Source organism: Pelodiscus sinensis, chromosome 14, assembly GCF_052426305.1.
Source record: "Pelodiscus sinensis isolate ZL-2025 chromosome 14, ASM5242630v1, whole genome shotgun sequence".
Taxonomy (NCBI): Eukaryota; Metazoa; Chordata; order Testudines; family Trionychidae; genus Pelodiscus; species Pelodiscus sinensis.
In genome coordinates, this window is record NC_143065.1 from 14,468,374 (window position 1) to 14,489,677 (window position 21,304).

Consider the following 21,304-nt stretch of genomic DNA (forward strand, 5'->3'; position numbering starts at 1 on the left):
TACAAGGAGAGGCAGAGGGAGTTGGGTCTGTTTAGTCTGCAGAAAAGAGTGAGGGGGGATTTGATAGCAGCCTTCAACTTCGTGAAGGGAGGTTCTGAAGAGGCTGGAGAAAGGCTGTTCACAGTACAGTAGTGATGGATGGCAGAACAAGGAGCAATAGTCTCAAGTTGTGGTGGGAGAGGTCCAGGTTGGATATTAGGAAAAACTATTTCCCTAGGAGGGTGGTGAAGCACTGGAATGGGTTACCTAGGGAAGAGGTGGAGTCTCCATTCCTAGAGGTGTTTAAGTCTGGGCTTGACAAAGCCCTGGCTGGGTTGATTTAATTGGGATTTGTCCTGCGTTGGGCAGGGGGCTAGATTTGATGGCCTTCTGAAGTCTCTTCCAGCTGTATGGTTCTATGATTCTATGAACTGTTGTTTCATGAATTCAAAATGTACCTGGTTTTGAGTGGCTCATAGTCAGGATAACTGTCAAGCTAAGGTGAAATGGTTTTCTTCTATACATTAAAACCACCAATATATATGTGTGTGTGTGGGGGAGGGGGGTTAGGAATTTACATTAGAAATGGGTAAGAATTGATAAGCATACAAATTCAAAATGTGTTAAGTTGCCAAATTATCAACCCTACATATTTAGGTCCTATTTATCTCTGCAATACAGACAGTAGCAAACTAGTAATTTAAATCACTATTATACATGATTTAAATTATTGGTTTTAATCAAATTTTGCATTTGTATTTTTAGTTACTTTCAGAAAGAGAGGCTGATTCTTGTTAATAACATAATGTGTATATTTGGAACATAAACATACACTTTAGCAAAAAAGAAGCATTGAAGTTAGTGTAATCAGGTGGGTTCACTCTGTGCATATTTCTTATGTAGCTTAACTTCTGTTTATTCAGATTCTTAATTTTTCCATTTTTATTGTATTTCAGAATTGCATCACTAATCATGTTTTATGTATAGATGAAAATTTTTCACTTGAGATTTGTATGAAGGATGAACATTCAATTAAATGTGCACACATTTTAATTTAATTAAGGCTATATTATGTGTGCTGATATGTAACAGGTTTATCAAAACATGTTTTGCATTTAAAACTAACTGATCTGTTAATTTAGAAAAACTGTTTAGCGGTAGTTAGCAATAGAGATGTCAATGTGTAATTGAGTAAACGATTGATAGGATTAACCAGTAAGGCCAGACTTATCAACTCCATGCAGAAGGTTGGAGCCAGTGCTTTTAAGCCGTCTCCCCAAGAGCACCAGATCCTATGGAGCCACCTGCCTTACTTTCCCACGCTGCTGCCTCTTATAGAGAAGCAGTAGCATGGAGGGCAAGGAGGCATGAGGAACCAGAACACGTGGGAAAGCTGGCTCTCCACGAGAGCTGACTCTGCGGAGCTGCCTCCTCCACCACCACCACCACCACCACCTTGCTGCTGCTTCTATCTGAGACACCTAGTTTTTATTCATGGCTTGAAAGAGAGAAACAAGCCTTCCTGCTTTTTCAGATCTCTTGGTTTCTAAATTTTGATGGAACTAGTTATTGAACTGAACTAGTTCAGTAAACAGAAAAGATTATTTTTTAATGCACCTGTAGAAGAGGTTACTGCTTTAAAAAACTGATTCCAGATGCGTAACCAGTGACTACCACTAGTTCAGTGGGTGACTTTCTTTGAAACTGGTTAGCAAACCTATACTGCTTAATATTATATTTTGCTTTTAATTTAAATGTAGACTTTAGCAAAAGTTGTCAGTTTCATATTGAATTTTAAAAAGATTTCTTTTTTAGAAATAAACCTGTTTTTTAAAAATTAAAAATGATAGTGAAAAAATTTCCAAACTCTGAGAATCTGAAAGATCTTCCAGTGATGACAGTCCCATCCTTTAACTGAATTGTGTATACATACATTTACATCAAAGGTGGGCAATACCTTTTGTGGGGCGGGGGGAGCACTCCAAGATTTTGGTTAGTGGTCAACAGCGGCATTTTGCGCTCCCTCCATAGATGAGTCTGGGGCAGAGGTTGGATGCAGAAGGGAGCTCAGGGTAAGGGACTGGGATGGAAGAGAGGGTATGAGGTCTGTGAGAGAGTTGAGGTGAAGAAGGGAGTTGTGATCAGGGGCAGGGGAATGGGGTGCAGGGTTGGGGTGAAGGTATGGTTGCAGGAGAGGATTCTGGCCTGACTTTGAGAGAGGGTGTGGGGTTTCAGAGACAGTTGTGACCTGGGGGAGGAGAGGTATGGAGGGTTTGGGTGATGAACTGGGACAGCAGGGGGCGGTGAGGTGAACTGGGGCAGGGAGTTGGGGGGTAGAGGAAGGGACTTGAGTGCCAGGGGCAGGCTACAGTTGAAAGTCCTTTACCTTGGCAGCTCCTAGTCAGCAGCCCTGCCAGACCTGAGGCCATTTGACCAATGAGAGCTGAGAGATTTTGCTGGAGGGTGGAGGCAGCACACAAAGCCTTCCCCTTTCCCCAGTGCTGGGAGCAGCATGGGGGTTCTCTGAAGCATCTGGCTGCTCTGTGCCTGAGGGTCCCAATAAGAACATAAGGAAAAAAATAAAAATATATGAACGGCCATACTGGGTCAGACCATCTAGTCCAGTATCCTGTCTGTTGGCAGTGGCTAATATCGGATTCCCCAAAGGGAGGGGACACAACAGGTAATCCTCACGTGATCCCTCTCCTGTCACCCATTTCTAGACAAAATAGGTGGCCCTTGGGCCAGATCCAGTGAATTGGCAGGCTGGATCTTGCCTGTCCCGATTTAGGTAGACAGGACATTACTGTGGTTCTGTGCATGTGCCAGATGCTTTTTTGTCTCCTTTTTTTCTTTTGTACTCCAAAACTGGCCAGGTGGATATCCCTAGGATATCTGCCTACTGTGTACCTATCCTGGATTTCAAGTAATCTAGACAAGAAACGATATATTAAAATTCTCTATCGTACCAATTTTTTTGTTAGTTTGTAACATCTCTGAAAATATCACTAATGTTAATAATTCTTTTTCTTCTAGGAACTTTATATTGCTGTTGGAATATCTGGAGCAATCCAGCATTTAGCAGGGATGAAAGACAGCAAGGTACAGTCTGGCATGAATTAGGAAAGACTGAAAGAAGTGGAAATGATTTTTTTTTATGGCAAAATAACAGATCGGAGTAAAACTTGTTCCAACATTTGTGGAAAGTGAACATGGAAAGATGATTGGTTTGTTCTGCTGCATTAAAAATATCAATTCTCAAATGATGTTAAATACTGTGAAAAAAGTGTTTCAATAGCAAGCTAACTTTGAAAGAAATGTGTTGCAAAAACAGTCATTCATCAGAAAAGACTTAATTGATTTAATGCATTGTTTAAACACAAATGCCATTCTAGAGTACTGTACTATAGTTCTGCTCACATGTATTTCAGAACTTGACACATTAATTCATGCATAACAATATGCAATTTGAATTATGAACTTACTATTCCATAAAGTAAAAGATGCCTCTGACATTCTTGCATTTATTCATTCAAATGGAAACCTATTATAAAATGGTAATAAAACTTTAAAAGGCTTAACTCGTGAGTAGCTGAAATGTACTGGCTACATATGAAATTGGACTGTGGACTGGACATTGAGAGTTTCCTAATAGATTGGCAGGATCATGTGCAGTAATAACAGCCAAAAATAGAAAAGTTGCTTTTTCTTTGTGTAATTTAAAAAAGTGACCATTTGTATCTCTTCAGGAGACTGTGTTAAAGTAGATTTTTATTAAACAGGCTCAAATGTATTTCTGCTATGGCATCCTGGTGAGGCAGGAACTGTTTATATGTGGGGCAAACATTTCTGTTTTCACCTTTTGATAAATGGGTCTTAACTTTTTTTTCTCCTGAAATTTTAGAAAATTCCCTTCTGGCCACAGCAACAAATTTAGCTTGGTTAACTATCTAGTAATATTCTTAGCATGAGACAAATTGCATAGTAGGATAAGCACTCACTTTAGCACCTAGTTTCTTCTGAATACTGCATTTTGATGTGTGAATTTTAAAGTTAAATGTGAAACTTTTTGGGGGGACACAAGAATGAATAGAGTGCTGTGCTAGCTGCCAAATTTAGTTTAGAGCAAATGCTATGGAAGATGCAATGTAATACAAGTTGTATCCTGCTTTAGAATTATACAGTTGGAAATTTAAGTTGAGAGAAATTTAAAGGGTATGCCCTTGGCAGTGGAGGAAAACTTTCAACTGGGATTGTGAGGTTGAGAGTTGCAACCTACAGTGGAAGAAGCAGATTTTATGCCAGTGTTAGTGAAATTTGTGTAGCATTAGCTTCTTCTCTTCTAAACAGAGAGGTGAAGAAGGTGATTAAAAAATATGAATTCCTGCTAATAGCATAATATCCCTGCTCTTTCTCCAATACTATATCCTGAATTCTGAAAATTCTTTGTTTGTTTGTTTGGTATCAACTATATGTAAAAATTAGGTGATTTTGAGTCATACCATTTTAAGGTTTCCCTTTATAATATTTATATTTACATAAACTTGTGTATATTTAAGACTTTTCAATTTTTAGTTGAACTGTGACCTAGTTTTGTTTTTAGTAAAAGCAGTTGGGTACTGTATTTAGTGAAAAGATCCAATTTAAAAAAAAAAATCCCTGTAACCATGGCTACAGTCTCTCTGGTGTGATATTCTCCCCCTCCCCCACTGTGAATTATCTGGCATTGTGAACTTGCACACTTAAATATGTTTTTAGAAGTAGGGAAGCTTTCTCTGAGTGAAATGTATAATTTATTTGTACCTTTACAATCAGGTAGAAAAATCCCTTTTCCGGAAGGGAACTAACATATTCATGTTAGAAGGGAAAGGCATTGCAAATCCATAAGAGACAAAACAACTAAAAGGTTTACTTTTGTATGTCTTACCTCATTTATGTGCCAGTCAATTAGCATTATTTTTAAATGTACTGAATCCACTCATTTTACAGAACAGCGATTAAAATATTCCAAAGCTACTGAAACACTACTGAAAGAGCCCATGCTCCTGAAAAAAAAAGAGGAGTATGGGTTTTTTCGAAAAAGGTTTTTTTTTTTCAAAAGAACCGTGTCTAAACTGCGCTTTCACTTTCGAAAAACCTTTTTTTGAAAAAGCGCTCGGATGCAAATATGCAAATGAAGTGTGGGATATTTATATCCGCTCTTCATTTGCACTTTCAATTTGCCTCATTTACATTCCTCTTTCAATAGAGGAATGTAGTTTAGATGTGCCCTTAGAGCTTAACAGACTTTTCTGTTGTTATTGAAGACATTTGGCTCCTTTATTGAGACTGTCTTCATAGGTCTTGTTTTTAAGGCAGAAATGGAAAATATTTGTCAAATGCACTTAACCATATCTGCTAGGTCTAGTATTCCAGTGCGAACTAAAGGCATGCTTTCTGTATTGGAAAAATTGTAATATATAACTGTATGTTTGAAACTGTAGCTGTATGTTTGTTTTTTCCTCCTGCTTTTAGACCATAGTTGCTATTAATAAGGATCCAGAAGCTCCAATTTTCCAGGTTGCAGACTATGGATTGGTGGCAGATTTATTTAAGGTAACGCTAACCTTGAGGTGGGGGCGGGGGAACGGGGGTGGAGGAGGAATCACCTTCAAGTTTTTTAGAGCTGCCCTACCAAAAATCAGTTCTGCATAGTTTTTTTCTTTTTTTTTTTTTTTTTTTTTTAATTTGCTCCTATATGAAATTTTGAAGTAAGTGTAAAGATGTATTTAAGGAAATATTAGGATAAGGAAATAGTGTTTTAAGCTGATATATAAGTATCTGGATAGGGGAAAAAATGTTGACTGAATAAGAAACTCACATGATCAATCCTCTGATGTCTTTAAAATTGTCTGCCATGAGGCTTTTTGTAGATGAAAACCATTCCTTAAAATGGTTGGTAAATTTTTTTCCTTTCATTTTCATGTAGACTAATTATAATTTAATATTGTACCTGTGCTTCTCTGTATTATAGTAGCACGTACTTCTCCTATTATCAGATTACTATAACAAACTCACAAATTATTTAGTACTGGGAAGAAGGATCAAAGAATTCGGAGCACAAGTGGTGTTCTCGTTCATCCACCCTGTTGAAGGGAAAGGACTGAGCAGGAATCGTCGAATTGAGGAAGTGAATGCATGGTTGCATAGGTAGTGTCGGAGAGAGGGCTTTGGTTTCTTTGACCATGGCACTCTGTTCCGGGCACAAGGATTGTTAGGCAGAGATGAGATCCACCTAACAAAGAGAAGAAGGAGCATCTTCGTGGGCAGGCTTGCAAGCCTAGTGAAGAGAGCTTTAAACTAGGTTTGTTGGGGGACGGTGACCAAAACCCTGAGGGGAGTGGGAAAGTTGGATACCAGGAAGAAATGCAAAGAGGAATGAGCAACAAGGGAGGACCCCTGATTCAAATGGAGAAGGTAGGGCGATTAACTGGTTATCTGAGGTGTTTGTACACCAATGCGAGAAGCCTGGGCAACAGACAGGAAGAATTGGAGGCCCTGGCCCTGTCCAAGAAATATGATTTAATTGGGATAACAGAGACCTGGTGGGATGACTCGCATGACGGGAGTGCTGTCATGTAAAGGTATAAACTGTTCAGGAAGAACAGGCAGGGGAGAAAAGGAGGAGGAGTTGCACTATATGTAAGAAAGCACCATGATTGCTCAGAACTCCAGTATATAGAGGGAGAAAAGCCTGTTAAGAGTCCATGGATTAAGTTTAGAGGTGCAAACGACAGCAGTGATGTTGTGGTTGGTGTCTACTACAGGCCACCGAATCAGGTGGATGAGGTAGATGAGGCTTTTTTTGGACAACAGAGAGAAGCTGCCAGACTGCAGGCCCTGGTATTCGTGGAGGACTTTAATCACCCTGACATCTGTTGGGAGACCAATACGGCAGTACACAGGCAATCCAGGAAGTCTTTGGAGAATGTTGGGGATAACTTCTTGGTACAAATGCAGAAGGATCCGACCAGGGGCCGTGCGCAGCTTGACCTTCTGCTCACAAACAGGGAGGAACTAATAGGGGAAGTAGAGCAGTGATCATGAGAGAGAAGATTTCAAGACCCTGACCAAAGGAAGAAAAGAGAGTAGTAAAATAAACACCTTGAAGTTCAGAAAAACAGACTTTGACTCCGTCAGAGACCTGATGTTAGCATCCCCAGGGGATTCTCCCATGAAGGGGAAAGGAGTCCAGGAAAGCTGGCAATATTTTAAAGAAGCCTTATTGAAAGCACAGAAAGAAACCATCCCGATGCGTAGCAAGAGAAACAAACATGGTAGGAGACCGGATTAGCTTACAGGGGAAATCCTTGGTGAACTTAAGCACAAAAAGGGAGCTTACAAAAAGTGGAAATTTGGACAAATGACCAGGGAGGGGTATAAATGTATAGCTCGAGAATGCCGGGGGGCGGAGGTGAGGTTATCAGGAAGGCGAAAGCGCAATTGGAATTGCGACTGGCAAAAGATGTGAAGGATAACAAGAAAGGTTTCTATAGGCATGTTAGCAAGAAGGAGGTGATCAGAGAGGGTGTGGGCCCCCTCCTGGATTAAGGAGGTAACCTAGTGACAGATGATGTGGGGAAAAAGCTGAAGTACTCAATGCTTTCTTTTCCTCTGTCTTCACGGACAAGTTCCGCTCCCAGACTAATGCATTAAGTGACGGACGGAAGATGGGATGAAGATGGACAGCCCTTGGTGGGTAAAGAATAGGTTAGGAACTATTTAGAAAAGCTAAACGTACACAAATCCATGGGTCTGGACTTAATGCATCCAAGGGTACTGAGGGAGTTGGCAAATGTCATTGAGGAGCCTTTGGCCATTATCTTTGAAAAGTTGTGGAGATCGGGAGTGATTCCGGATGATTGGAAAAAGGCAAATGTAGTGCCCATCTTCAAAAAAGGGAAGAAGGACGATCCAGGGAACTATAGGCCGGTCAGTCCCTGGGAAAATCATAGAAGGGATCCTTAAGGAATCCATTCTGAGGCACTTGGAAGAGGGGAAAGTGATCAAGAATAGTCAGCATGGATTCACAAAGGGCATGTCGTGTCTGACCAATTTGATTAGCTTCTATGATGAGGTAACTGGCTCTGTAGACATGGGAAAGTCAGTGGATGTAATATTTCGCCTGACTGCCCAACGCTCAGTCCTTGCCTGGAAGCCTCGCATATGCTCCAGATCAATTAATACCTTGACTTTAGCAAAGCTTTTGATACGGTCTCCCACAATATTCTTGCCAGCAAGTTAAGGGCATGTGGATTGGATAAATGGACGGTAAAATGGATAGAAAGCTGGCTAGAAGGTCGGGCCCAGCGAGTAGTGATCAATGGCTCAGGTTGATGGTTAGTTTCTAGCGGAGTGCCCCAAGGTTTGGTTCTAGGACTGGTTTTGTTCAGTATCTTCATTAATGACATGGATGAGGGGATGGATTGCACCCTCAGCAAGTTTGCAGATGACACTAAGCTAGGGGGAGAGGTAGATACACTTGAGGGCAGAGATAGGGTCCAGAGTGACTTAGACAAATTGGAGGATTGGGCCACAAGAAATCTGATGAGGTTCAACAAGGACAAGTGCAGAGTCCTGCACTTTGGATGGAAGAATCCCAAGCATTGTTACCAACCAGCTAAGTAGTAGTTCTGCAAAAAAGGACCTGGGGATTACAGTGGATGAGAAGGTGGACATGAGTCAACAGTGTGCTCTTGTAGCCAAGAAGGCTAATGGCATTAGGAGGAGAATTGCCAGAAGATCCAGAGAAGTAATTATTCCCCTTTATTCGGCTCTGGTGAGGCCACATCTGGGGTATTGTGTCCAGTTCTGGGCCCCCTCCCTCACTACAAAAAGGATGTGGATGCATTGGAGAGGGTCCAGTGGAGGGCAACGAAAATGATTAGGGGGCTGGAGCATATGACCTACGAGTAGAGGCTGAGGGAGTTGGGTCTGTTTAATCTGCAGAAGCAAAGAGTGAGGGGGGATTTGATAGCAGCCTTTAACTTCCTGAAGGGAGCTTCCAAAGAGGTTGGAGAAAGGCTGTTCATAGTAGTGATGGATGGCAGAACCATGGTCTCAAGTTGTGGTGGGAGAGGTCCAGGTTAGATATTAGGAAAAAACTATTTCACTAGGAGGGTGGTGAAGCACTGGAATGGGTTACCTAGGGAAGTAGTGGAGTCTCCATCTCTAGAGATTTTTAAGTCTCGGCTTGACAAAGCCCTGGCTGGGTTTTTTTAAGTTAGGATTGGTCCTGCCTTGGGCAGGGGGCTGGACTTTGGTACCTTCTGAGGTTTCTTCCAGCTGTATGGTTCTATGATTCTGAAGTAAGTGGAACTGTGTATAACGAAGTCTGAACCAGGAAGATAGTTCAAAATCTCTATTAAATCTGACTCATTCTGAAAGAGACTCTTAAAACGAGGGAGGAGACTTAGATACTATGGAACATATACAGAAACTGATGTTTAAAATGACAGTTTGTAGTGAGTTCTTCATAACTGTGTCCTGGAATCACTGTTTTACTTAAGCTTTTGACAGTTATACTATTTAAGAGGGAAAACTAGCTACTATATATACTAAGTACTGCCCTTTTAAAGATCTTTTATTTTGTAATATTAGGTCCATTATTCCTGCCACTTGTCACAATCAGACGTTTTTCATGCTCCTTATACTAGCCAGCATCTAGGTCAGGGGTGGGCAAAAGGACTGCTGCAGGTCAGATCTAGCCTGCCACGCCAGTGGATCAGGCCTGCTGCCACCTTGCTGCTCCCCTGCCCCCAGGCCAATTGAGACCTAGGGACGGGAGAGCGCACGAAGTCTTTCCCACTCCAAGGATGCACAGCTGCTAAAGAGAAATGCCGGCTGTTTTAAAACAGCCGACGTTTCTCTCTAGCTGCCATGTGCCCCTGGCAGGGCAGGCACATGGGGGAGAGAGAGAGACTTCACGCGCTCCCTGCCCCCAAGCCCTGATTGTTCTGGAGGCAGGAGGGGAGTGTGTTGAGGTCTCCTCCCACTGCTGTGCCTACAGGGTCTGTGGCAGGGGACCCTGAGAAGTCTCCTTGCCCTGCCCCTTCTGTCCAAGGCAGAAATTTGTGAAGTGGCCCCCTTTTAAAAATTATTGCCCATCCCGATCTAGGTTGTGCCTTTTTTAGGATGCACATTATTTATTCCTATATTTTGGACTGTGTCCTGAGCCAGTTACTTTGTCATCTCCTACTTCTCATCACATGTGATAAATAAAAGTATCATACATAAAGCAAAGTTTATTGGATAATCAAGAGAAAGTAAGTTTGGCGTAGAACATTTTTTAAGTCTACGTCTTGGCTTCTCTATGGAGCCCAAAATCTCTTAGAAGTTAAAAAAAAAAATCTGAATGCTATGTGTCTTGGGCTACCATGTTCTTTCCCTACATTCAGTACCCCAATATTGGATCAGTAAAACTAGAAATGTAAAATCCCATTTAGTTAGCTAACTGGTTAGCCAGTTAAACTTGCAGTGGGTGAGGGTGCTACTCAAGCCCAGCTGGGCTGGAAAGCCCCCTTTCAACAGTTTCTGAAGAGCAACTGTATACTCATTCACTGAGTTTTTAGCCACTGCATCATGTGGAATCTAACCCTTTCCACCAAAGAGTTTATTTCCTGAACACTGGAAATATGGAGTACACCAGTCCATGGCTCACTACGGATGAGGGCTGCCCCAGCCGTACTCGTTAACTATAACTGGTAAACCTCACACATTAAGGCTGGGGCCTATGGGTTAACCGTCAACATCCCCGAAGTGAAACTGTCCCATCTCCCCTTTGCATGTATACAGAATTGTTTGGAAGCTAGTTATACTCTTAACGTGCAGGTGTGAACAGACTTAATTGTTGTGTGAGCGCTACGTTTCTGAAACTCCTTTCATTTCACAGCAGAATTAGCTTGTTTAATGAGCCTTTTTTTGGCTGTGTGAAAGCAAGGCTTAAGAAGTCCTATTTCTTGTCTACTGTTGATTTGCTTTCCAGACTTCTCTTAATTCTGGGAAAGTTATGACACAAAGATGTCAAAACAATACCCATAATCAAAGCTCTGTGAGTGGAAGCGGGGGGAGAGGGCGATTCCTGTGCCTCTGCAAATATCTATTTGAATTTTATTTAGATTTGTACTAAAAGGGCATTCATCTTGTGCACTCAGTTCTGAAGAGCAACTGTACACCCATTTACTGAGTTTTTAGCCACTGTATTATGTGGAATCTAACCCTTTTCACCAAAGAGTCTATTTCCTCAACACTTTAAAGTTTTCCCTCTTTAATCCTCTGATCTGTGTTGCATATTGAAGGTATTTACATTCCCAGATACTTCACTTTAAGAAACTTGAACAATTTGTTTTTTAACTTCTTATAGAAAAAAAATACATTTAGAGGCTACACAATTTGTACAAAATTTGCTGCTAAAAGAACTCATATTGAAATTGTTAAAATATAAACCTACATTTTAAGACCAAGATAGAGTTGCTTGTAATATGTAAGGCAAACACAGCCACATCCTACAAGGTTATCCCTAAATTTTTTTAGTTGAAGTATGAATGCACGTGGAGTTGATGCTGACTTTAGATGTTTGTGAATTGTTTGGGGCAGTAGTTCTAGTTTTGTACAGTGTGAAATAAAACATGCGTGTTTCTTAATATTAAACTTATCACCTGAGCTCCTACCATCATATCAAAAACATTATGTGAAAAAGTTTGAACCTGGAACGTTGGAACTTCAGAGTGCTGCTACAGGTTACACTTGAGGCTCTGTTAGCACGTAATGTGTATGACTGGCATGAGCTCATAGTATATCTACTGAGGAAAGTAGGCAGAAACATTGCCAGCACTTAATGCCATTCCTGAACTAATGCCTGCTGGCTTGGCAGTAAACATGGGCCTTTTAATAAGCTGGAGACAAAGTGACATTCGGAAGAAACAACATGTAGACAATTTCCTTAATAAATTTTGTACGAACACATTAGTTCCACCTAATGGCAATGTAGATCTCTTAAATAATTGAGAGGCTATATTCATCAGCGATGAGTTCAGCTGGGATCTCTTTGAGCTGAGGCAACCTGCAGCCCCTTGAAAGACAAGGTAATTGATATTTTACACAAGTGACTCAGAGAGGTTTTCAGGTGCAATCTATGGACTAATCTACCAACTCTCTACATGCATTACTGCTCTTCCTAACACTAGTCAGAATTACAGTGCAACATGGTTGGTATGTAAGTGACAAAACCACAACAGGTGCCAAGGCTTTGGCACTAACTCACTTGAAAAACATGGTTTAATGCTGGTTAAATCAGCTTGTCCACTTCTTTCCTTATGACTTACTCATTTTGTGTAGCTTGACTAGTAGATCCATTTTACTTTAAACCAGGGTTACTCAACTTTGGAAGGTCTGGGGACCACAATGATACTCACAGCACATGCCAAGGGCTGCAACTTAAGCATGGTTGCATATACACGCAAATATATACAAATAGCTTCTTTCACACGGACAGGCTTGAAAACCAAGATTAAGCCTTAAATCAGTGGTCTCCAACCTTTCGTGGCTGCTGGGCACCCATGGGCGGGGCTGCTCATGTGCCGGTGTCCGGGGGCGGGGCCGCTCATGCACTGTGCTGCTGGGGCCGGCGCCGTGCATGTGCCGCGCGCCCAGGGGTTGGGGCCGCCCATGTGCTCTGTGTCCGGGGCTGGCACTGCGCATGTGCTGCGCACTGGGGGTAGGGTCCACCCAGGGCCAGCACCGCGCATGGGCCGCACGCCCGGGGGTGGGGGCTGCCCATGCGCTCTGAGCCCAGGGCTGGTACCATGCATCTGCCGTGTGCCCAGGGGTTGGGGCCGCCCACACACCCTGAGCCCAGGGCCGGCGCCCGGGTCAGGGGCCACCCATGTGCTCTGTGTCCGGGGCTGGCACTGCGCATGTTCTGCGCGCTGGGGGTAGGGGCCGCCCACGTGCCCTGAGCCCGGGGCCGGCACCACACATGTGCTGCATGCCAGGGGGCGGGGCCGCCCACGCGCCCTGAGCTCGGGGCTGGCACTGCATATGTGCCAGGGGTAGGGGCTGCTCACATGCTCGGGGCTGGCACCACGCATGTGCCGCGTGCCGGGGGCGGGGCCAGCCCAGATGTTTTGGCGGGCGCACATAAATGCCCCGGCTGGTGCTATGGCACCTGCGGGCACCGCGTTGAGGACCACTGCAAAAATCATGGCTTTGGATCCAGCCATGGCCAGTATGAGCCAGTCAGCCTTATGGGCAGAGCTTAAGAGGTGCTAAGCAGCCAGCGCTTCCCACAATGCTCCACTGCTCCTCCTCCCTGGGGGCTAGAAATGCTAACACCCTGTACCTGTCTGTTCCAGCCAGCCCATCTGCTTGTGTCCTTCAATGCTCACCCTGCCTGGGAGACGCCTCACCATTGTGGAGCATGTTCCCAGTGGAGGCCATGTTCAAAGGATCCCACCCATGGGCCATGTGTTGAGCCCCGTGTAAACTGAAACTGCTCTGTGGGCCGCATGTGTTGAGTAGCCCTGCTTTAAACTGTTTTTTGGCCAAGGTGATATTTGCTGCAAATCACTTTCCCATCTCTTCAGAATTAAATTTCTCTGATTTAGTTCTTCTATTTTTCAGTTTTCCAAGAAAATAATAGAAAAATATAAAACAGGACTATGTATCACTTTAAAGACTAACAAGATAATTTATTAGGTGATGAGCTTTTGAGTGCCAGACCCACTTCCTCAGATCAGTGGATCTGGCCTGCGAAAGTGGGTCTGACCCACGAAAGCTCATCACCTAATAAACCATCTTATTAGTCTTTAAAGTGCTATGTAGTCCTGTTTTTTGTTTCAGCTATACTGACTAACATGGCTACATATCTATTACTATAGAAAAATATGTAATTTCTGAAAGCAACTCTGATATTCCTAACCAAGCTGGAACTAGAAATTTGGGGAATAGGACCTTAACTCTAAGGATTTTCAAATAGTCAAGGGTCTGCATGTTTCTAATTTCACCCTCTTAAAATTGGGCTGTAACTGTGTATCTTATGAAGCCTTACAGAACTGATAATGATCCTTCTTGTAATATCAACTGCTGCACCTTTCTGTTGAAAATCACCCGATATTTAAATATTTACCAGGCAAATTGTAGAACTGTTCAGTACACACATTACAGTATAGTTTTTGTATTGATTGAGATTAGATTCTGACAGTCAGTTGGGTTGAGTCCTCCAGCTGAGTTCAGTGTGCAAATGTACTAATTTTTTTAAAAAATAAGCTAAATCTAAACAAGAGTTCATTAGGCTGTAATTTAATGGCATATCAAATCAATTTCTTGGTGTTTGTGTCTTACATTATGTTTATACAGTATTTTGTATCAGCAGCTCTCTTTTCCGGTTCTAGCAGACATTTTTTGTAGAAATTTGTACATACTTACTTTGTTTAAATTTGCAGGTAGTTCCTGAGCTAACTGAAGCATTAAAGAAAAAGTGATTTTGAAGAAAAGAAAGATCTGTGTGCAACACCATTGAGTTGCTGGTTTCAGGCAGACTTTGAAATAATGAAAAATTGTCTACATTTTAACTTTGTCCTGTGTACTACCCTCATTTGCCTTTTCAGCTGATGTTGGACTGCAGATAATTTTGTGACCTGTCCCCCAAATTCTATAATAAAACATACAATGTAAAATCTAGCAGCTGGCAGTTGGTCTCCTTTTTAACTCCGAACTAGATTTGTGGAGGGGACAGAAATTATCCTTCTTTTCCAGAAACTTGTCTACAAACTGTAACAAATTTGCATTTGAACTATATTTCTATATTTTAGTTCTATCTCACAAGGCACATCATAGCATAGCTCATGTTTCTTTTTGGCAGGCTGACCAATAACAAGATTAATTGAACAAGTTTTTGAAAGGCTCAACATGATTGATTTTAGATCCTCCAAATTGAGAGTTTAAGAACTTCCTTCTCGCACTTGAGACTATATGCTGCAGGATCTCAAGAATGTCAGCTTTAACCCTTCGTGTAATGATTTTTGGTTTAATTTACCAGGTTCCTTCTGCCTTGTAACTTATTTTTATACTGACGTGGATGGGGTATGAAAGTACACAATTACTACTTTGATGTGTTTCTATTTGAAAACATCTTTATTTACATTAAATAAGTCAGTGCTTTTCTGTTGAGTGGAGTCATGTTATTTAATATTATGACAACCACAGTATTTATTATGCAAAGCAAAACTCCTTGAGTTTATATATAAAATATAAAAAAAAATTTGGGGGGGGGAACTAATTTTTTTAAAGAGGTCTGCAACAACTAGACTACACTGGGAGTTACAGATGGGTTTGAAAGCCTCCAGAAATCAAGATGATTTTAGTCACTGTGTGTATCTTAGAGGAGCTTTTAGAAAGCTCAGTTTTGGATCTCTGTAAAACATTTGGGTGTTACAGAATTGTTTAATATGCCAACTACAGAGACTGATTCTGATTAATTGTGGATGAATTATGTTGAGCTGATATACAGTACTATTAATCTCCAAGTAACTGAATATATTGTTAAGCCTGTTGCCTCTTAGAGTAGTGCTATATTTGTTAGGGAAGTTAATTGTAAAAAATGTATACAAAAGTAACAAGCATCTGTGTAGTTAGGCTTTGTCCAAACACTGACCCCTGCTGGAAACTCTTAATATGCATGTGAACAATTAGTTATTTCTAGACAGTTTAATGTTTATTCTAAGCTGGGATGTTAACTTGCTTGTATTTGTGTAAACATGTAACTATAGGATTTTTTTAGTGGTTACATGTTTACATGTGACTGGGGGGTAGGAGACTGCTTTTAAGCCGACTCCTCATGTGTACCAGCTTCTTCCTGCCCCCCTCCACTGCTGTATCTCTGGGAGGCAGCAGTGCAGGGGGAAGGAGCTCCCCATGGGCACTAGCTCTTGTGCCCCCTCTTGCAGCCTCTGATACAGAGTCAGCGGGGGAGAGGTGCATGTAGCCACTAGAATTAAACGATAAACCCTAGATCATCGATTAATCATGTAAACAACCACACTCTAACATCCATATTCTAAACATTGACAAATCACAGGTAATGCTTTAACTTGACATATATGAAAGTTGGGGAATCTTAATTTATCTAAGTTTTATAAATAAGGTTAATTATCCGGAGGAAACAATAGCTAATACTAATTTACTTGGTAGAGCAGCTAGCAGTTGCAGTAGCAGTAAGCAGAAGTCCCTGGGAAATATATTTTTAAAATGTTCTATAGTGGGATGAGTGGCTGCCCACTGATCTGGAGGCGGGGAAACCCCTCAGGCAGCCATTTTGGGCACAGTCTAGACCCTCCCAGTCACTTGACCAGAAGCTTGGAGGCAGGGCTAGGACTATAAAAGTCCTCAGTTTGGGCCCAGCTTCTGGAGGAACCAGAGGCCTGCTCAGTGCTCCCTGCCTGGGAGGCCGAAGCTTGTCCTGAACCTCCAGTCTGGTCTGGAGGACCGGCCTGAACCCTTGCCCTGGCCTGCATGTGGAGACTGGCTGGGACTGGCTTGGACCTACCCGGACCCCCCAGCTGGACTTGAGCACCCTTGGCTCCCCGAGAATCCCAGGTACACGCTGAGGAGGAGAAGGGGAGTGGCGCAGGGAATAGTGAGGATGATTAAGTGCCTCAAGTAATCGCATTTCGGGCTGGAGCCCTGCTGACCCAGCAGCCAACTGTGCTGCTACTATCAGGACCACTACCGGGTGGCAGTCTCCCCCTCTCCGCCACTGCAGGCAAGCTGCCTGCACCGCTTCTGAGCAAGGAGACAGACTGTTGACTAAACTGGTTGCTTGCTGCCCTGCTCTGAACCAGGACAAGGGCTCTTTAGCCTGTGTGTTGGCTGCCCCTGCCTGAACTAAGGCCTGGGCTTCTAAAACAGCTGAACTGTGTTGCTTGCTGCCCTGCTCTGATCTAGGGCGAGGGTCTCCTGCACTTCATTTGTTCCCTTGCCTGAGCCAAGGCCTGGGTCCTGAACTTACAAACTGACTGTGGTGTTTGCAGACCTGCCTGAACCAAAGACAAGGCTTCTAAAACTGATTACACAGATTTGCCCTGCCATAATCATACCCCATACCAACACAGTTGTACACTTAACTCCTGAGAGGATACAGTCTCTGTTGTTCTTCCACTTTCTGGGATTGGAGTTTGGAGTTTCCTGGGATATTGAACAGGAACTGGAACATTCGCAGGAGCAGGGTGGTGTAGCCAGACAAGAACCCCCCCCCCCCCGGTAACATCCATCTTTGCTTGCCTGGAGCATACAGGGCACACAGAGCAGTAAAATCAGCATAATCTTTGAAGCCTTGACAGAAGGCCCAGATATTCTGGCTGCTGTGACCCTGGATGGCTGTAAACAGAGATACGCCAATTGTTGACCTCGAGGCTGCGAGAACTGCCTTGGTTGGCACCTATATTGATACAAACACACACTCGTCCGGGGGGAGGAATCTCCTGCCCAGTAAAGAATGTCCAGTACTCACAATTTAGTTATCTCTCTTGCAAGTGTAAATTAAGTTGAAACGCCCTTGTAAGAACTGGCGTCACAAAGACGGACCAGTACAATTTGGCATCTTAGATAAGAAAGAGGATACGGGCCCCTATGGGTATAAAGATGGGTCCAGCAGCACACTTACTCTGAGTGCCAATCTACCATATATCTGCTGGTCTGGATAGGTGATTGGCCTCCCGAGGTTCCACGGGGACACCCACCTCGTATTCGTCTTTCCTAGGAATTGAGGGACCGACCCTGGCCTGATACACTGGGCACAGAAGGGGATAAAAGTTGTACCTGGATGTGGTCCTTTGTCTTAAATGTACACATAGACTTAGAGCTCTTTAGAGATTAAGCTGTCAGTTAGTACCATTATTTCTATTTTCTATCTTTATTTTCTTTGTAACCATTTTTAAGATCTATATTTGGTAGCAGTTAAGAAATAGAGCAATAGCCATTGTAACCATATGATTTATAAGCTTCTTTAATAAACCTGTAACTGTTTAAGCTTTAACCTGACTCCTTCAGTTGCTGTAACAGAACCAAGCACAATTTAAAAGAACTCCAGCTGGTCATAAGGGACAGATACAGGCAGAGCTGAGCATTTGGATCGTGTCGCTTCCAGGGGACAGATCCGTAGGGGCATCTCTTAGCCTTCCCTAGGCTGCCTGCTGCGAAGGGATCATGTATCCTAGCAGTCAAAATCTGAGGTGTAATAAGCTCTCCCTGTAATCTCTGGGGCGTCTGTCAGCCTATTGGCTGCCCACCATGAAGGGACCTGGTCCTAGCGGTCAAAGACACGGACGTTAAACTTCTCGGGGCGCCCGTCAGCCTTCCCTAGGCTGCCCGCTGCGACGGGACCTTGTGTCCCAGCAGTTGAAGACTCAGGTATAACACACATACACGCTGACCATCGGCTGAGAGGTGGTCAGTTGGTGGGGCCTTCGCTTTAGCAATGCTTTCCTGTGTTTCCGCTTATATTCGCCTGGTCTCTGCCTTTATTTCTGCTATCTTGGCCTGCATTGCTGCTAGCTTCTCCAGAGGTTCTTGTTCGGCGCGCTCCTCCTCGGCTTCTATTTTAGCTAGCCTCGACAGATGTTCTTGTTGGGCGTGCTTCTCCTCGGCCTCATGTTGGGCACACTTCACCTCTGCCTCCGCTTTTCATTGGGCTGCTCTATCCTGATATTTTGTTTGTATTTGCTCCAGTTGTTGTAAGAACTCCACCTCTCGCTCAGTTAGAGGCCTGCCAGCTGCCTTACAGGCAGTTTCCCACGTAGAAGGCATTGCTGAGGGGAGGGGAGGACTGCTATAGCTTGCTCCTGCCTTCTCAAGGTTACTCCCTCCTGGACTCACAGGCTATGTCTACACTTGCGGCTTCTTGCATGATAAATATGCAAATGAGGCTGTGTGTGGAATATCGCCGAGCCTCATTTGCATACCTAATGAGCCGACATTTTTGCAGAAGAGGCTCTTGCGCCAGAAAGAGGTGTCTACACTGCCCCTTCTTGTGCAAAAAAGCCTCTCTTGAGCAATAGTTATTCCTGAAAATAATTGGCATAACAGCATTGTGCAAGAGGGTTTTTCTTGCGCAATACAGGATCACAATACATCCTGCACACAGGCATTTCCTAATATTCATGGTAGCTTCACATTATGTCCAGTACAGAGTCCTCCCATTCGTACTCTCCTCTGCCCCCAGAGTCTTTTCTAAGACCCTCCCTGTGACAGCAGACTATCTCAGACACAATGGCATTACAATATTTCCCTGTCTGGATAACTGCTTTATCAAAGGCCTTCACAACACACCATGAGAGGCATGATCAAGTTTACAAAGGCCTTTCTTAAGTTGCTAGGCTTTATTATCAATGAGCAGAAATCCACACTATGTCCTATGCAATCCCTGGAGTTCATAGTGGCTCGCATAGATTCCATTACAGCATGGATTCCACAATCACCATTTCGACAACATAAAAAGCCTTGTCACTATTGTTACCACCAGCCCAATCTGACCCATCCTAACTTGCCTCAAGCTTATGGGACACATGGCGGCCACCACATATGTAGTTCCACACACCAGGCTGCGTTTTCGATGTTTCCAATGCTGGATTTCTTCAGTGTATATGCCAGACAGCCGCCACGTCTCACCTCCTCCACGGGTCCTTACTTCCCTCTGATGGTGGACCCAGGTGCAGAACCTGTTCAAAAGGGTGCCTTTCCATTGGGAGCAGCCATCCAAACTATAGATGCCTCACTGCTGGGCTGGGGTGCACACTTCCAACAACAGGTTGCAGAAGGGAAGTTGTCCAAAGGCGAGTCCAAACTCCATATAAACCTGCTGGAGTAAGCAGTTCACAACACATAGAAGCACTTCCTCTCACACATCCAGAGCTCTTTGGTGCATATCCTCACCGACATGACTACTATTTTCTACCTCAATCGCCAAGGGGGTGCGAGATCCCAGTTGTTATGTGCAGAGGCAATCAAGCTGTGGAACTGGTGTATCTGCCACAACATAACCATCATGGCAGCATACTTACCTGGAGATAAGAATATTATGGCAGACACCGTCAGCCGCAACTTCTTCAAAGAGAATGAGTGGGAGTTGCACGATCACATCGCCCACAAGCTCTTCCAACGTTAGGGTGTACTGCAGATAGACCTCTTCGCGACCACACAGAACTCCAAATGCCCCCAGTACTGTTCGAGAGTGGGCACGGGATATGGCTCCCTGGGAGACGTAATGCTCCTTTTTTGGGGGACCCATTTACTATACGCCTTTCCTCCTATCCTACTCATTCCCAGAGTCCTCCAAAAGATACAGGAAGACAGGGCCCAAGTGATTCTAATAGTCCCAGCATAGCCTCGACAGACATGGTTCCCATGTCTTTATCAACTGTTTCTACGACCTCCCTGCCCGCTTCTGAACTGCCCAGACCTTCTGTCCTAGAACAAGGGCTCAATACTTCATCCTCAATCGCAAACACTGCACTTGACGGCATGGTACCTATCTGGTTCTCGGAAGTGGAGCAGCAGCGCTCCCAGCAAGTGAGAAATGTACTGCTGCATAGCAGGAGGCAAATGACATGCAAGTGGCGTGTACAAATTACACGCCATTACCTGTACAAATGGTGTCGCTTTACCCAGGGGTGCACGCACAGAGGAATCCAACCCTCTGGGGTGCTGCTCCACCTAATACTGGAATACATTATGCACTTGAAACAACAAAATTTATCACTCTCATCACTCTGAGTGCACATAGTGGCCATTACGGCCTTCCATCCCCCCATTGATGGGTTCTCCATATTTTCCCATCCCATCTCTAAGAGATTCTGAAAGGGCCTACAAAACCTTCACCCACAGTGTACACCCATACTTCCCACTGTTGGGAGCCTCCTCCTGAGCTCACTAGATTTATATACATGGATTTTCTAAAGCTACACCAAACTGTAGGGTCTAAGGTTTTAAACTGCAACTTATTGTGATCCTTGTCAATCTTTGTAATCTGTGTAACTCTCAAACTTATGGTAAACTGCAACTTTGTAATCTTTGTAACATGCAGCCACCTTGCTTGTAACTTTCCCTAAACTGCATTCACCCCTGAGTGAATGGAGAGAGTGAGTGTGAGTGTGTGTTCGAAGAAGGCTTGGAACAACGGACCACATGGCCAGGGGGTCGACAAATTATGGAAAATCCTACTCAACCAGACAAAAAAGGGACTCGCCATCCTCCCCCACAAAAAGTGTTTTTTTTAATGGCATAAATTCCTAAT

General features: G+C 43.5%; 1 protein-coding gene across 4 annotated transcripts in view; it reads left to right on the top strand.

Annotated features, from left to right (window-relative positions):
• Window positions 1–14,697, top strand: part of ETFA (electron transfer flavoprotein subunit alpha) — a 77,638-nt gene extending 62,941 nt beyond the window's left edge. For 3 of the 4 annotated variants that reach the window (XM_075897359.2, XM_075897360.2, XM_075897362.2), the window contains 3 exons: window positions 3,016–3,081; window positions 5,494–5,574; window positions 14,460–14,697. In XM_075897359.2, the coding sequence (XP_075753474.2) occupies window positions 3,016–3,081; window positions 5,494–5,574; window positions 14,460–14,498 (186 nt within the window). In that variant the 3' untranslated portion in view covers window positions 14,499–14,697. The remainder of the gene's footprint in view (window positions 1–3,015; window positions 3,082–5,493; window positions 5,575–14,459) is intronic. The other variant, XM_075897361.2, reaches the window with a different exon arrangement.
• Window positions 14,698–21,304: the final 6,607 nt, after the last annotated feature.